General features: G+C 38.5%; 1 protein-coding gene across 2 annotated transcripts in view; it reads left to right on the top strand.

The window, feature by feature from the left end:
* The window catches only part of rnf24 (ring finger protein 24), a 34,576-nt gene extending 19,182 nt beyond the window's left edge, over window positions 1-15,394 (top strand). For both annotated transcript variants that reach the window (XM_073465935.1, XM_073465944.1), the window contains exons 3-6: window positions 1,221-1,263; window positions 2,094-2,135; window positions 7,761-7,840; window positions 10,681-15,394. In XM_073465935.1, the coding sequence (XP_073322036.1) occupies window positions 1,221-1,263; window positions 2,094-2,135; window positions 7,761-7,840; window positions 10,681-10,822 (307 nt within the window). In that variant the 3' untranslated portion in view covers window positions 10,823-15,394. The remainder of the gene's footprint in view (window positions 1-1,220; window positions 1,264-2,093; window positions 2,136-7,760; window positions 7,841-10,680) is intronic.
* The last annotated feature ends 1,353 nt before the right edge of the window (window positions 15,395-16,747 follow it).

Raw genomic sequence — 16,747 nt, forward strand, 5'->3', positions numbered from 1 at the left:
CAGTTTGATATCCCTGAAGTTTAACTGACTTGGTGTTATACTGTGACGATTAAGTGTTCCCTTTTTTTGAGCAGTGTATAATCATGGCTGATGGACACATTTATGAGTTGCCCATTGACTACAGTCAAATTATGAGAATGATGATTAAGGTATGGTTTTAGAGGAAACTTGGATGCCTGTTTCAACTGGGCTACTCTCCTTGCTCACTTTGACTTTGTACTCAAGGGCCATTGAGCAACCCCCATTAGTCACCCAAGACCAACTCACCCATGACCAGTTGTCCACTACCCTTGGGAGTATCTGCACCTTTTCCTGCTGACCTCTTTCCAAATGTCAGTTTCTCTCCTAGACTGTGCTGCTTGTTTTACAGATCCCTCTCACTCTGCTGCGAGAGGTTAAGGTTACTTATAATGGAGGTAAATCTTACAAACCTATGAATTTCTCCTATCTCTCTTGTTCTCTTCCTTTTTTCTACATGTTGTATTCTCCTTCTCAGTACCTAGATTATTTTCTTCTCCAGTGCTCATGTTTTGTTTTACTCATTTACAAGAGCGATGTTTATTAAGAGTTAAACATTGATTGAATCTGTGGTGAGTTTGGTAAGCCATTTTAGAGTGCCTCAACAACCTGCAGTTATGCTGTTGTTGTCTGATTCAGACTGATCTGTGAGTTGACCTATTACTTTTCTGTTTTGACAAGAAATTAAGGCCTTAATCATATCTGTCAATATGTAACTTGTGCTAAGCACAACAAATACTTAACATAGTTCAGTAGGGTGTTATTCTGGCTCTTTCTGTAATTTGTTGATCCAATTAATATTTATTCAGTCAAAAAGTCACACGGTTATTTTACTGCCGCCTGCCTGAGGCAGAATGATCTTTAACGCAGAGCATACACAATCCAAACATGTTTATTTAGAATGGCTGTCTCTTTTTCAGATATGTAATTTTATAAAATATAGAACTGGCATGCATGCCAAGTTATTATTCTATTCTGTATGGATTGAGAATTGCCTTTTAATTATAACATCCATTGGATACCACAGTGTTAGACTAGAGCAGACTGGTATCAGAAGGCAAGTATTTAATAAGGAAACTGCATAAATGTGTGTCAATTTTCTCTCTTTTTCAGGGATGTAGAACTACTTTGTCTCTGTTTTAATATAGTAAGTCGGAGCCACTTACTAATCAAAAAGATGTTTTGTCTTTACGTCTCCCCAGGTTACGGCACCAGGCACACAAAGAGCTATATGCATACAAACAAGTAAGCACTCCAGTGACACACACACATATGCACACTGTTCAGAAATGTGAAATAATACATGACTTAATGTAAGCAGAAAATAAGTGTCAGAGTATGTGTACTTTAGCAGAGATTATCATGAAGTGGTCCCTAAATATCGCCTTAGCTGGCGCAGGAATTCATTTAATGACTCTTCTGGCAGCTTCAGGTATTTCGAGGGTTGTGCTGCTCGATGGATCTAGCCCATTTAAAATTATTTACAGGTTTTTGGCGAGCACAAGTGTACTACCAAACATTATGAACTGCACTTAAGCTGAAGGGAAGCAAGTGGCTCAGCTGGAAAAATTTGCTTCACAGTTAGCTCGGGCTGAGCATGATGGCAAAGTATAGCCTGTGGTGCTAGTAAGAGGGAGTGATTGAGGGCATAAACATGACTCTCGTGTCCTTCAATTATGTAATGTAACCAACATGCGAAAACAGCCAAACATGTCAGAGATAAACACACACTCACACACTGGTGTAGTAGATGCAATTAACTCTGTAATTTGTTTCCTTCCTTACAACCTGTCAGCTAAAATCATTAATTTGCAGCTTCTCTGTGGCTTATGTAAGACTCTTCAAACTCAAATAGTAGCCAAACACAGACACACGTTTGTGTACTCACATTTTCTGTAAACCAGCAACTATATTATATTACATCTGATATTTGTGTGTCTTTTACTGCCTGACTGTTTTGGTTTTCATATCACTCTCATTTTTGTTTATCCAGAGGAGCTGGTTTCTGTCACCGTATAACAGTGTTCGTGTCAACCAGTGACTAATCTCTCCTCATCTCTTATTATGCCTTTCAGGTCATTCAGAAGGAAAAAGTCAAAGAGTTAAATTTGCATGAGGTAAGCAGCTCTCATCTTCTTTTGTTCAGTTATTATCAGTTACTACAACTGTATCTGTATCTTGTGGACAGAACATTCTGTAATGTAACCTGACAAGTACACACTGTACTGTCCTATCAGGTCATTTGGACTAACCAGTCGCAATGTGTAACTTAATTTGAACAATGCTTCTGCCACAATGTTTTCCATTTACTCAGGTCATTTTTTGTACTCCCATCCTCTTGGATGTTCTGTTACATGGAAAGCCACAAACCCCACACTGTGCTCTCCATTCATTTAAGATAAAGGGCTAAGGCTCATGCTGTCATTATCACAAACGTTGTCCGCTTCAATATGGATAATGAAAGATTCCTAATGGTACACACTCCTGGTAGGTAATATGATATATGCCTGCAGATAGTTAATTATCTGCTCTTCTGTTTATGAGAGTTTTCTGGGTTTTGTTTAGTTTGGCAACGGCGATGACATACAGATAATTAAGGGTGCATAATAATATCAGCACTTCATTGGTATCAGCAGATAAAGGTTTTAAATTGGAACATCAGCATCGGCCTGAGATGAACATTACTGCTTATGACTTGCCGATAAGATGACACACATGACTAAACATTTTCAACAGTTTCTTTTTGCGTGTGCTGTGAAAAGACATGTATCTGCTCCTTCATTCACATAATTTGGTTAGAATTGAAATTAAAATGTGTTATTGGGTGCACCTAAATTATGTGCTGGTGCACCTAAATGAAAAAGTTAGGCGCACCAGTGCAGCCAGCTCAAAAATCTGGAGCTCTGTATGTACATGCAACCTGAACTGTTGAGGACATTTTTTGAAAAGAATTATATTTCTGCATCTGCCTGTAGGCTATCATCATAAAAGTAGGTATAAATATATGTTAATTCCACTATAGGAAAGTCTTGATGTTTTCTACTCTATAAGGTGGAAAAAATAAGTGCATTTATCAGTATTGGAATCAGCATTTGGCCAAAATCCAGTATCGTACATCCCTGTTATTTAACATTCAGTACATGGGTCTTGTGTCTTGTGATGTGAAAACTAGCATCTTGTGGTCAAGTCATGAGTGTTCTTCCTTGTGCTTTTATGTAATGCTGTATGTTAGCTCAGCTTGGTTGGAAAGTGACATCAAGCAGTTGGTGAGTCAAGTGGCAGCACTGGCTTTGGAGTGGAAAAATGGTAGTCCCCAGCAAGGAACACTATCCCTTTAACACTGTTGTGCAAATTAAATGTTATCAATAGCATCTTCATGTGTGCTTGGACACAGTTCCTTGTCATCAGTGTTGGAATTTCCCACTGTTCCACCAGGCCTCAGACTGTATTGTTTATGTTATTAGAAACTGAGAGAAAGCATCAGAAGGTGTCATGTGAGTGAAAACTGTGACAGAGTAACCAAGCTGTATTTGTTTAAGGACAATAATACACACATGCACACGCACAAGCCTGGGTGGATGACCCAGTTTTAGAGGCTCCCACGCCAAAGGATCACCCTGGAGATATGAGTATAGACTGAGCTGCGAGGACTCAATCTCAGCATTTTAAAAGAATTTGTAGAATAGGAGTGCTAATATGGGATCAGTTTACTGCTCAAGTCATGTTCAAGTTTGTTTGTGTAACCTGATCAGTTAACCTTTTTGTAGTGTGACTTTGACCCCTATCCCCAGTGTAAAAAATAAATGTCAAGAATTCATGTCATAGGATACGGTATGAGAGTAACGCTGCTGTATACCACTGATCATGTGAAGAATATCAGTATCAACAATCAGCACGCTGGGGCTCAAACGGCCTTCCAATACCCAATAAAATAAAACCTATTGACGGTAGTGTTGCTTATTTTAATGTTCTGTGGGTCAGACTGCAGTGTGCCTTTCATTCAATTTGCGCTCACAATCTGTGTGTAATTTGTGAGTTTTACCAAGACCACAAATCATTTTGTTATCAGCTACGCGGACTTAAAATGTGCAAGTTTAGCAGTGGGATTTGTTTCAAATGAGCAAGCTTAGAAAACAACCAAAATGTGCTAATGTAGAAATATAAACACTCAGCAATGAAGTGATGGCATTAGAAGACGAACAACTAAGATTACAATCAGTGATTCCCATTTCTACTTACTGTATCTCCAGTTATTTTTGCAATCCTCATTTTAATGCATATACTGTAATTGATGCATAGAATTACACTTAACTGATTAGGCACAAGTTGTAAACTGGAAGGATAAAAACATCTACAGTTGGTTGGAGCCAAGACTCCTGCAGTCGCCTTTGTGCAGCGTTCTCTAATTAGTCTCAAATCCTCCATGATGTGCTGCTTCATTATCATTTGAGAATCACTATCAATTTTTAGGTTGGCATTCTCAATATTAATGGGTAGGATTGTTTCCTGTTTTTTTTTTCCTATCCGTATCGGCTTGATTTAATAATACCACATTTAAAACCTTTATCATAAAGTAGTTGTATATGGTATCATAAAGTTCAGTGTAACCGCTGCTGTTTTCATTTTGATAATGTAACTGGTTCCATGTTGACAGTGTTTTTGGTATTAGATTAGATTGAAGGCTTGTTAATATTTATGGCATGATATAGTCAGGAAATGGCTTTCACTCATATCTCCATGCTGCACATTGACATTAGTGCCGACTTTATATATTTACTTTTAGATTGATGATTTGTGAAGAGTTTATGGCACGTTTTTTTATCGTGTAAGTCCAGTAAGACATCCAGTACACCATTTATCCATACGAGTATCTTTTCCATCACTAATACATTTATTTTGTCTTTGTGTCAGTGTCACTGAACTGGTTTGTGCGTTGTGTTTATTGCCACCTGGATTTGAATTCTTTTTTGAGGCGATGATTTGTTAATTTCTCTTTACACAACAGAAAAGTTGGTGACAACAGTAAAAGGAGTTGTGCCAAAGATAAGAAACCAAGGGCATCATGACCTCATCACTAGACATCCAGAAAGAAAGGACCTGTTGGTGTGAATACCCATTTAGGATAACTATTGCTTTTGAGGATTATTCTAAGCCTTGGTACTTCTCTTCTTCTCACTAATTCTTATTTTAACCCCACTCCATTGCTTGGCTTTCTTGGATCAAGCCTTTTTTAAATAGTACATTATTTTCTAACTTATTTCTGCTTAACATCTGTCAAGTAAGAAGAACAATGAATCTTAAAGCATGCTTGTCTTAAGGAGCATAGGTTAATTTGTTGTTCTCTGATCTAATCCATGATCTTGTAATGTTTTTCCTCAAAGTTAAGTCTATGCGTTTTGCATGGAATTTGTAACGAGAGCTTACTGGGTTTATTCACTTAATGGGGAGAAAAGGGTTCTGTCAAAAGTTGGCGCAGGGTGCCAGATCCCAACTGTGAGTGTGACACCGTAGACAAGGCACTGAAAAGAACAAAAACACTGATCTATTCACAAATAAAGAGAGCAAAGCTGACATCTTAACAGAGGATTGTTCTGTGTCCAAAAATCATCAGGAGTGAGAGCTAAGAGCCCCCGTGCTGTTCTTTTCATCCCTCCTTGTCCATCCATCCCCCATCAAGTAGAGTTGAGAAAAAGAGAGTCTGTGTGGCCAAAGGAGTAATAGTTGCAGGGTTAGACAGCCAAAAAAGTAGTGTGCCAAATTAAAACCCTCTCTCATGAAAGTGTTACCCACTGGTTGGATGAGGTTTGGTGATGGGAGTGCTGTGTAGACTGTATTCGTTTTTGCCCATTTTCTCACCATTTGAAATATCCAGTTCACCGCTGTTGTCCTTGTCATTGCAACTCTGATGTTGGTCTGGTAACGGTGTGGTCAGCCATCTGCCACCGACATTATATGTGGTGTTCTGAGTCGTACACTCTTATTCTGTTAAAAAAAATATATAAATATAAATACATATGAAGTTATATTGATGGTAAATATGTAAATGTAAATATATGTACCACCTTGCATTACCCAAGATGTACAGTAGTAACTACTGTATGCATAAAGCACTTGGTGTAGCATGTGGTCCCCTGGGAAGCCTGCAGACTTGCCAATCCAAGGACAATCATAATGGTCCCGTGCATTGCCACTCAGACAGTAGACAAAGAAATGTTGGTGTCCTGGGAAGTGTTCGCTGGTCTTATAATTGAAGGTGAGGGTTAGAGCGACGGGGAGACTAAGTGCAGCATCTCAAAAGTCTCAGTACCAGTTTAGACACCTGTGGTGTCTTGATTCACCAGTAGATTTAATCTAGCCCTCACCGAGGGTCACTAGCTCTGGATTATGACTGGAATATAATAAGGTTGTATATACAAGCTGACAAAATGAGTTTCCTTTGCGTGGTGTCTGGGCTGACCTGTAGGGACAGAGTGACGACCTCTGGAGGAGAACATCTGTTCCTTTGCTTTAAAACGAGACAGTTGAGGTGGTTCTGCCTTCAGGTTGGGATGGTTCCCAGACACCCATTATACTTCCCTTTGGATGTGTATCAGGTTTATTAGTTTATTGGGATCCCCAATAGCTATGCCATGACGTCAGCTAGTCTTCCTGGGGTCCGAAACAGGCACCTTTAGTATAAGAAGAGACAGCAGGCAACTCAGAAAATGTTGGATGGAGTATACATCCCGCCTGGACTTGGGATCTGTAGGAAGAACAGGAAGATGTGGATGGCAAGAACATTTGCTTAATCTGCTGTTACTTCAGTCTAAAATAGCAAGGAAAGATGGTTGGTTGGAAGGGCCATTGTAGCTCATGTTTGGTTATCACATGCTTCATACTTTTTCAGCAGATTCTCGCTGAAATGTATTCATCCTAGATCGTACCTGGGATGCATGCAGAAATTGTACATGCATCTTATTTGCAGTATAACAAGGATATACCAGCAGACAGTTGTTTAAAAATCAACCCAACAAGACAACAAAAAGGAACGGAAATTGACAATTTGGAACTGAAAAAGATCTCCCTTGCACATTTAGTCTAGACTTGCAGGTCATGACATTTCAGTGTTGTTCCTGCTGAACGCCTGCATGAGTATGTGTGTAAAACAAACGCATAAAAAGACAAACAACTCCAACCTGTCCATCAGGATTTCCTCAGTGACCCCTCAAAGGACACCAGTTATCACTACGATTAATCAGTTTAATCTATTTTGACAGAAACCAACAGCACTGAAATCATAGACTCAGAGAGTCTGGTAGAATGTCGTGCGATAGATAGCCAGTAGAAACATGGTGTGGGTCAACTTATGTGCCTCTGGCTGTCTTTCAAATCTTTCAGTCTTTATTAGTCTTTGGCTTTTCAAGCAAAAGCTGAAAAAAAGATTCTTCCTCTCTATCACAGTGATCTTTGGCCACTAACGGTAGCCTCCGTTCACCAACTGAACAAGTCCCCAGTGTTAGAGTTATATAACAGAGCATAGCTGGTCAGTTACAGCTCTGTTGTTTGTGTCAAATTCTTTGCAGATGTTGGCCAAAGTTGTCTTTTTCCATGAGTTCTTGACCTCGGCTGTTTGTTTCCAATCTACCAACACAAAGATCAGATTAAAACTGAGAGAAACAAACCACCAAAGAACAACCAACAAATTCAAAGCTGTTTTATTGCCTACTCCAGAAAATATGTCTAACTACTCCTCTCTCTTTCAGATATGCGCAGTGTGCTTGGAAGAGTTCAAGCAGAAAGACGAGCTGGGGATCTGTCCATGCAAACATGCCTTTCATAGGAAGTAAGTATAAGGTTTTGTTGACATTCATTTACACACAAACTCATGTGTGCACACACAAAGTAGTAAAGGAGTAATGTTTAATGTGTTCTTATTTCTTACCCACAGTGAGTAGATGGTAAAGAGAGACTAAAAACTAAAGTGAAGTTATTGTAAAGTCATTGCTCGGATGAAGTGTATGTTTGTGTCCTGACAAAAAGTTAAAAAATGTATATTTTTATACACAAAACTAAAGCCATGTGTGTATGAAGTGAGGAACTACACAGGACATGATGGATTGCTTGAGCCAACTTTATCCCACACCCCCCCTCTCTGTGCCCCGGCCGTTTCGACTGAGTTGTTTATATCAGCACGACACCTCCCTTGGCCTAGTTTCTTCCCCCAGTTGCAGCAAGAGTGGTCACCACTCACTGAATCCACTGTATAAACACCCCCTTTAGTGTGTGTGTGTGTGTGTGTGTGTGTGTGTGTGTGTGTGTGTGTGTGTGTGTGTGTGTGTGGACACAAGTAAAGCCGTGCTGTTTTCCAGAAAAAACAGACATTCCAAGCAGACCGTTACCAAAAACATTCAGTGGTGAAGAGCATGCTGTCTTCGCATACAGATAAACATAAAACGTTAACATAAATACACTGCCAAAATTAAGGTTAAAACATTACATTTAGGAATAAATTTAATGCTCATGTTACATACACTTTTGAAGTTACAACTCAAGTTACTCCTGGCAAGCTGAAGGGTTCTTGATAAACTACCATTGATAACTACATTACAATTTCAGTCTAATGAACCTCGCACTTCCCAACTCACACACAACTGCAACAATGATGTGAGGTTGCTACTAGCAATTATTTTCATTATTGTTTAATTCAAAAATAATCTGAAGATTGATGGATCAGTTGTTTTGTCTATATATGTCAAAAGATTACCCGTTAAAATGTCCCAGGGGCCAAGGTGATGATGCCTTCAAATAGTTTTTTTTACTGGTCAACTTTTTCACTTTGCAGACCTTTTATATGCTACATAACACAAAAAAGGAAAGGCTCAAACCCAAAAAAGCATAGTATGACGTCTTTAAAGTCGCTCAGAGATCAGAGAACTGTTGGGTGCAGCATTAATATGGAGGCTAGAGACTGCACAGCTGCTACCTCTGTGTCAGTGATTGACAGTGCTGTCACCCCAGCTGAATGTTTTGATGTGCTATGTGTCACATAATGTTTGACCTCACCCACTTAGTCAGTGTGGTTGTAGAATGTGATTGTGAGCTGAGTATATTTAGCTGTGGTACGTGCATAGCCACCACATACTGACTCTGAATAGCTGCCTCCTCCTATCCCAATGATTCAGTACTCCTGTGGGCAAGGAGAGTGAAAGCTGGGCCGATGAGCTGCCCCTGAGCCACTCAGGACTACAGAGTAAACAGCAGCTCATAGGAGCTTGTATACCACTGAGCATCCACACACGAAAAAAATGTTTTTTTACTGTGACATAGTGGCTGCAAAGGTTTGTAGTTTGCTTCCTGACAGAACAGAGGCTGTGGTCAGCTTGGATTCTTGACATCTACAATGGATTCCTATAATAACAAGTTTCCATTGTGAAAAAAATATAAACACTGAAAGGAAATCAAACCACTCGTGCACTGTTAAACCCTTATCCGCAGTCTGTCTGTATTACAGACTTTTTAGGGTAATACCAATAACAAAACTGGGAAGTTTAAAAAAATGGGATACACCATAATGATATATGTTAATTTTTTTCTTTTAACATCTTTAACAGTCACTTTTTAACGGTTCTCTTCAATTAGTTTTTTTCAGAAATGGTGTGTCAAAGACATGTACTGAGTGGGACATTATACATTTTATAGATACATTTGTCTGTGCCCTCTGGTGGATACACTATGTAATGGCAACATGAGCCAATACGATACATTTATGATAAGCTAAATTTATTTGAGAATAACAGATATTGTACTTTGTATTAGAGCTTGACTGGTATATTATCATTATATCAGATATATATCGGTACTGGCTTATATGTTGTCCGATATGCAACGATATGAAAACATTATCCAGCAGAATACGATGCTTGGGGTAAATTTATAATAATTAAATTCCCAATGAAGTTCACTGTTTCAGTGCTCTGATGTCATTTTAAAGGTTAATGTTTATTGTTAAGCTGTAAAATATTTGACCTCCATTATGTATAGATATTTTTGATAATCACAATTGAGGGATCAGTGTAAAAAATGTGTTTACATAAAATGTGTTTAAATATTTATACTGTGTTCAGGCTTATGCGCTTGTGGCAGAACACACAGGCGACGAACCAATTAACATCCTTCCTCAGGTGTTACAGCCAGTGAGAGAAGTGACTGCTAGTTTGAAAACAGCAATGATTGGCGTAGATCAGTTATATCAGCGCTAGAGAGTTTATTTTGTTGAAAGAAGAGCAAAGAAGAGCACTTAAGGCTTTTCTCTCACTCCTCTCCCGACTGACTTTGGTTTGATGGCTCTGCTGGTGGTAGCCCTCTCCTACTGTTGATCTGAGCCCGTGACCGATGGTGATAGACAGATCCAATCACCTGTCAATTATTTTTTTAAAGTACCTGTCCTTTTCAGTTTCTAGCAGCTCATTTTCATGAAACCGTCTAGTGCATCAGGTTAAAAGTATGACGCTTCATTCCAAAACTTAAGCACAGGCCTACTCATATTGATGCATTTATTGATGTTGTCTGTGTCCCAATAAAGACGTTAGATTAGTGACTTTAAATAAGCTTACAATTACTTGGCCTCTTCACCAATCTCTCTTTTGACTCAACTGCGTGCTCACTACTTTTTCTTTCTTCCAGGTGCCTCATCAAGTGGTTGGAGGTGAGGAAAGTGTGCCCGCTGTGCAACATGCCTGTCTTGCAGCTCGCCCAGCAGGCCAGCAGCACGGATGCCCCTGTGCCAATACAGCAGCCTCTGCCCGGGATCGAGAACCTGGTGTAGCGGACTCACAACCTCTCTTACAGTACACTACAGTCACTCATCCCATCACTCATACACCCACCTGTACAGGTACACTTCGGTATGAGTCTGTGGGCAGACCGGAGAAAACTGGAGTTACTGCGCAGATACTCACAAGAGCTGTGAATCTGCACCTCTCTTATCATTGTATCAGTTCTCACAAAGGATTTCCTGATATCAGTTCGGACTGATAATCAACTGCTTTCATGTTTTTTTTTCTTTTCGCGGACAATGAAGAAGTTGATGAAGAAGAAGTTTCGTTCTTGGCCAAGATGTGGTCGATAACTTTCTCACAACCAAAGCACTTTTTCTGGGGACACCAGCTAAAGACCAGGAGAAAACACAAACAAAAAAGCCAAGAACTACAATACACTAAAACATAAATTGTTGTTGTTGTTTTTTTTTTTAACAAGCACTTTACGAGAAGTCGAACCTTAATTGCTTGTGATCTTAGTAGCAAGGTCATGTTTTATATTTTATCATTAACTATTATTTCTATGTACAGTACAGAGCAACATGGGTTTTCACTTTTAATTAGTAAACTTTTGATTTTTAAACATAAAAAATATTTGAAAGGGACAACAATACCTACAGTATGTCGGTAGATGTCAGGAAATTGGACAATGCTTTGTGTTCTAATTGCACACACACACACACACACAAGAAATTAAGCTCAAAGCAACCTCGAGACTTTACGTCTGACTAAATGTGAAAAGTTTGAATGTGTTGAAACCCAGAAATTTTCACACTAAGCCTACAGAATTTTGTTTACCCTCATCTCCTGTTTGTCATTCGCTTCAATGTGACTCTTGTTATTATCCGTTTATATTATTCTGTCAATACAGGAAGGAGATTCAGTAGAAAAATTGTATTTTCATTAAAGGACTATACCGGATAGCTTCCTGTATATACGAGTACTGTTAGGTAAGTGCAGGCTTAATATAAACTGTCACCCCGGGCAAAAAAACAATCCAGGACTTCTCAAACAGAAAATCAGACTATTTCAACTACTGTGATTATCTAAACCAGTATTAGTGTTATAAACTGGTGCTTTATATATAGAGCTGTTAAACAGAACAAACACCAGAAATGAGGCAATATTAAACAGGAAGATCTACAATACGTAACCTTAATGTTCCAGTTTGATTTTGCTGATTGTTACAGTGGCTTGCTTCTCAAAACAAAATTACAAATGTCCAACGGTCCTGATGATTTATCTTAAACTAGTGTCGCATATCCTGCAAGAAAATGATTGCTTATTTAGGAATAGACCAGGATGAAGCAAGCTTTTGCCTTCCGAGCTGTGTAACACCTACATAAAATGTGCTGCAGACACAGTTGCAGTTATTTTTGCTTCCACCCTGATAGATTATTTGTATTTATTTTTTTTAAATTTATTATCATTTCTTGGTACAGCTGCATAGATTGAATGAGTAAGCAGACCGACACCTGCATCAGAATCACTGCCCTCAGCATATCATCAGCATATTGTTTGCTTAAGATACACACTACTTTGTAAAACACACACACATGCACCGAGGGAGGGGCTCGAGCTGTCCCCTGCCTGGGCTGCCAGAGAGTCTGTGGTCAGCAGGTTGTAATAATGCAGCATTTTCATTCATACACAAACACACACATACAGGGTAGTTGTGCTTTTTGGCTGCAGCATTCTGGTGCTTTCGCCTCTCTCCCTCTTTCTGTACGGTACAGGGTGCTTTTTGTTTTGTGCCACACTACAGTAACTCTGAGCCCCCTCTCTTTTTGTCCGCGTCCCTTGTTAGTTGCATTTAGTGAATGTGTTGTGGGTAAATGTGCTGATCGGTTGCTTGAAAAAAAAAAAAACAGCTGCGCTTCAGAGTGATGGACCTAAGATAAGCTGGAGAATGTCTTTTACCTGTGATATGTATTGTCAGATGACAATCATACATTATGTTTCAAGGCACAATCTGTCCAAATGTAAGCAAAGGATTAGTCTCACTATGAGAAAATAAAAGTTGCTCAGGACTGACACAGTTAATCTCATTTTGCAATGTGTTCTGGTGCTGTGAAAGGCTTCCAACATAACCAGAGCTGCAACATTTAATCACTTGATCGATTAGTTGTCAGCTATTAAATTAATTTTCAAAATATTTTGATAATCAATTTACAATCTGTCTAAACAATCTGTTTGAGGAATTTTGAAAAAAAAAAAAAGCCAAATTGTCTGATTCCAGTTTCTTAAATGTGAATATTTTCTGGTGTCTCTATTCCTCTCTGACAGTCAACTGATTATTTTGAGACAAAACAAGACATTTGAGGACTTTGGGAAACACTAATCGACATTTTCACCACAGTCTGACATTTTACAGATCAAACAACTAATTGATTATTTGAAAAATTAGTCAACAGATTAATAAACAGTGAATATAAGCTGCAGCCCTGGAAGAACAAATAACTAAACAGGCCTCTGATTGGTTTAGAAACAACACCACCAAAATCCAATTTCAATCTAACTTAAAGTCTAAAACAAATATCTTTGTGAATATACATAAAAACTCAATAAAATCGATTGTGCTTTAAAAAATGCCATATCCCCAACTACACTTTATTCCCTACAACAAACACTGTCATGTAGTTGAACAGGTTTTATGGATGGTTTTAAAAAGAGACAATGCGTTTCATCCTTTATGGCAGGTGAGCATTTTTACTCTGACCTCTGTGGTGTGAATGTTTGTCATCTCCGTTGAATGTCTGCCCAACACCCCACAGGTATGACCTCCTGCGGTTGGGTCAGAGCGTGCTGCAAGGTGAACATGTCAGCTCTAAGATGAGAGCCAAAGCAGGATTCTCTCTCCTCTGTGAAGTGTATTAGTCAGTTGTTCCATGACCTTAGTGAGGTCCAGACCTCTGACAGTAATGCAGCACTACACCGCTGCTGATGAGGAACTATTAACAATTTAAAGCAGCTCAAATTCAAAGAGAAACATTGTCCACATTAGCCTTATTTGAACAAAAACTGCCACAATTACAAAAAAAAAGAAATCAACCAGGGCTGTGTCAATTTACAATCTCATAACCTCTTCACTCTACAGTACATTAATAATACTTTATCAGAAAATCCTTGTTATTGCCTCGTCTGTTCGTGAAGAGGTTGTGGTTTTATATTCAGTATGTTGTGTGATGTACAGTATTTGGTACCTTTTTTGCTTCGTTGGTTCTGAAGAGGCTGCGACTGTTTCTGAACGTGTATCTCAACATTCTCCTTCATACCCTTATCCCCAAAGCATCACTCTATGAACTATACATCGGCGAGTATTTCTGCCACTGTCCCTGAAAGATGACATATTTTGTAGCTCAACGCTAATAACACAAGTCTTAAAGCTTTGTTCCTGCTAACGATGTGTCTCAGAATGTAAGGTTCGCGAGAGAAAGCCAAGAATACGAGGAGATTTAATGTGAAAGCATGCTATTTTGCATAGTGAAGTTGCCACTGATATCACCATTTTTAAATGTATGTAGAGAGTAGTATCAGTAGTAGTTTATTTATACATGAGGTGCACAAAAAAAGCTCCCTCATAACAAACTAAATGGCAGCTGAACACTTCCTGCCATTTGGCCATCTTAAGTGTTGTGTTTGATTGTAAACACTTTTAGCCTTTCCACCTGAACTTCCCCGTTTCCTTCCTGTGTGCCGTCCTAATCCCACTGAAAACAAAGTGCCAACTCAAAATGAGCTGTTATGAAAAAAAAAAAAGTCCCGTTCAGTGAGAAAGACGAGGTTAGGCGAGGGGTCTCTCGTCAGATTGATGTCCAAAAAAAGAATGGAAACTGAGCCAGTCGTGAATATAGAAATAAATGGCTTCCCGCAACTGAAATCACCATTGACGTCAGGGCTGCTTCTGAGTGAACTCCATTATAAATAGACGAGACACAATCAGATGAAATGCGACAGGCGGGAACACCGCTTCACATCAAAGATTTAAGAGAAGAAAGCGTCTGAATGATGGCATCAGAAAGCGTTTTAGTTAAAAAAAGAAAACAACAGAAAAACGTGGTACACACATCCTCTGGAGATGAGGGGTTTCATTATATTTCCATGGTTGGTTTTAGCGACCAGACCGTTTAGGATTTTGAATCTCTATCACTGCCTCCCTGAAGTGAACTTTCTCTGTTTGTATGGTGTGTTATTTATTCCCATGTAGCTCTCGTAGTGCCCTTCCAACTCACAAATAACTCCCCCTTCTCGGTCCAAACAAACCTCCCACCTTTACCGCCGTACCTGACCACCCTGCCCCCCCAAACCTGCCCACACACCCCTTTTTGTTAACACTGATTATGTTTGTGGACTCTCACAGACATTGTTTGTAAAACTAAGAATTCTGCAGCAGAATATTTTTGGAGACAATTGCTGTACAGTATTTGTAAGCTCTATTTTTGTATATTGCTATTTTGGAGAAAATAATATGCATTTTTTTTTCTTTTCTTGTTTTTGCTAATTTCATGTTTATTCATTTTAAGAAAATGTTGCATGTGACTGACTTGAACTGTAAATAAAATTTCCAAGTTTTGGGAAGAGCGGAGTGTTTTTTTTCTTTGCCAACACAGTCAAAATGTCTTTCAGGAAAATCTACACTATATATGATCCAAAGTTATATAATGCTTCAGGCAGATGACATTGGATGCTAAATTGTTATATTTCTACCTGACACAAGGGAGACAGTTTGTTGTCTAGATTCACTTAAGGACTGATCACAGTCTGACTTTATTTCACACACTTTTCAAGTTGACAGACATTTTTAAAGATTGTGTCATACCGCCACCTTGTGGTTAACTTACAATAGTTTAATTGCATTACTGGTCTATCCCATGCCTATATTTACATTTTCCTCATGGTTTCACTAATTAATTTAATAGCGACATGTTATCATGTTTTATACTGAATATAATGTTTAAAAGGCTGACACTGGAAAGGGAATTTTAACCGTCAAATATTTACACAAAAGAGACATCAGGTGGGTTTGGAAGCCAATTTCCTCCAGTAAAGGAAAAAATGTGATGAAATTAAGCTTAATGAAAAATATATACCCATGTAAGAATAAAAAAGTCAAAATGAGATAAAAGTAAAAAATATGCAGTTAAAAAATAAGATGAATGAAAAAGTTTAAATAATGAGAAAAAAAGTCATCTTTGGATAAAGTCATAGTTATGAGATCAAAATATAGAAATTATGAGGTACAAAAGTCATAATTTTGAGAGAAAAGTCAACAATTATTTAACGATTTACCTTTTATCTCAAAATGATGTCTTATTATCTCATAATTTATTTTTATCTAATATTTATGACTTTAGTTTTCATCCATTTTTTTCTTTAACCGGCAGAAATGGGCCTCCATAAGTAAGAATATTTTATATCTGAAGTTGAAGCTAACCTCAGAGATTGTTGACACATTTAATACATTATGTATGAACACCTTTAACGTTGTCGGGTTATAGCGTTGGACATTTTTATTTAAAACTGGATCGAAATCGATGCAGCAGAACAGGAGATATCACCTCTTTCTTATCCAGCATAGTTCCCTATCTTGCCTGACGCCTACATGTCTGCAGGCACTTTTATGTTACACAGGCCACACGCCAGTAACACATGTGGAAGTGATCAGACAATCATCCTATTGACTAGGGTGGGAACAACAAATCAAGAAGCCTAAAGTGACTAAACACTTTGAAATAATGACAGAATACAGCCAATCAAACTGCTTCTAACAAACAGTGAAGGCCAAAACATAAAGTCAAATCAAACTAAAAAGAACAATGCTTATGGAGACAGCGTTTGTGACACTTTTTACTTTATTATCAAGATTTTACAGTGCTGCAAAAGTAAAACACGAACACATGGCCCTCACATGAAGGTAGATTATATCGTCATAT

Source organism: Pagrus major, chromosome 1 (genome assembly GCF_040436345.1).
Source record: "Pagrus major chromosome 1, Pma_NU_1.0".
In the NCBI taxonomy this organism is placed as follows: Eukaryota; Metazoa; Chordata; class Actinopteri; order Spariformes; family Sparidae; genus Pagrus; species Pagrus major.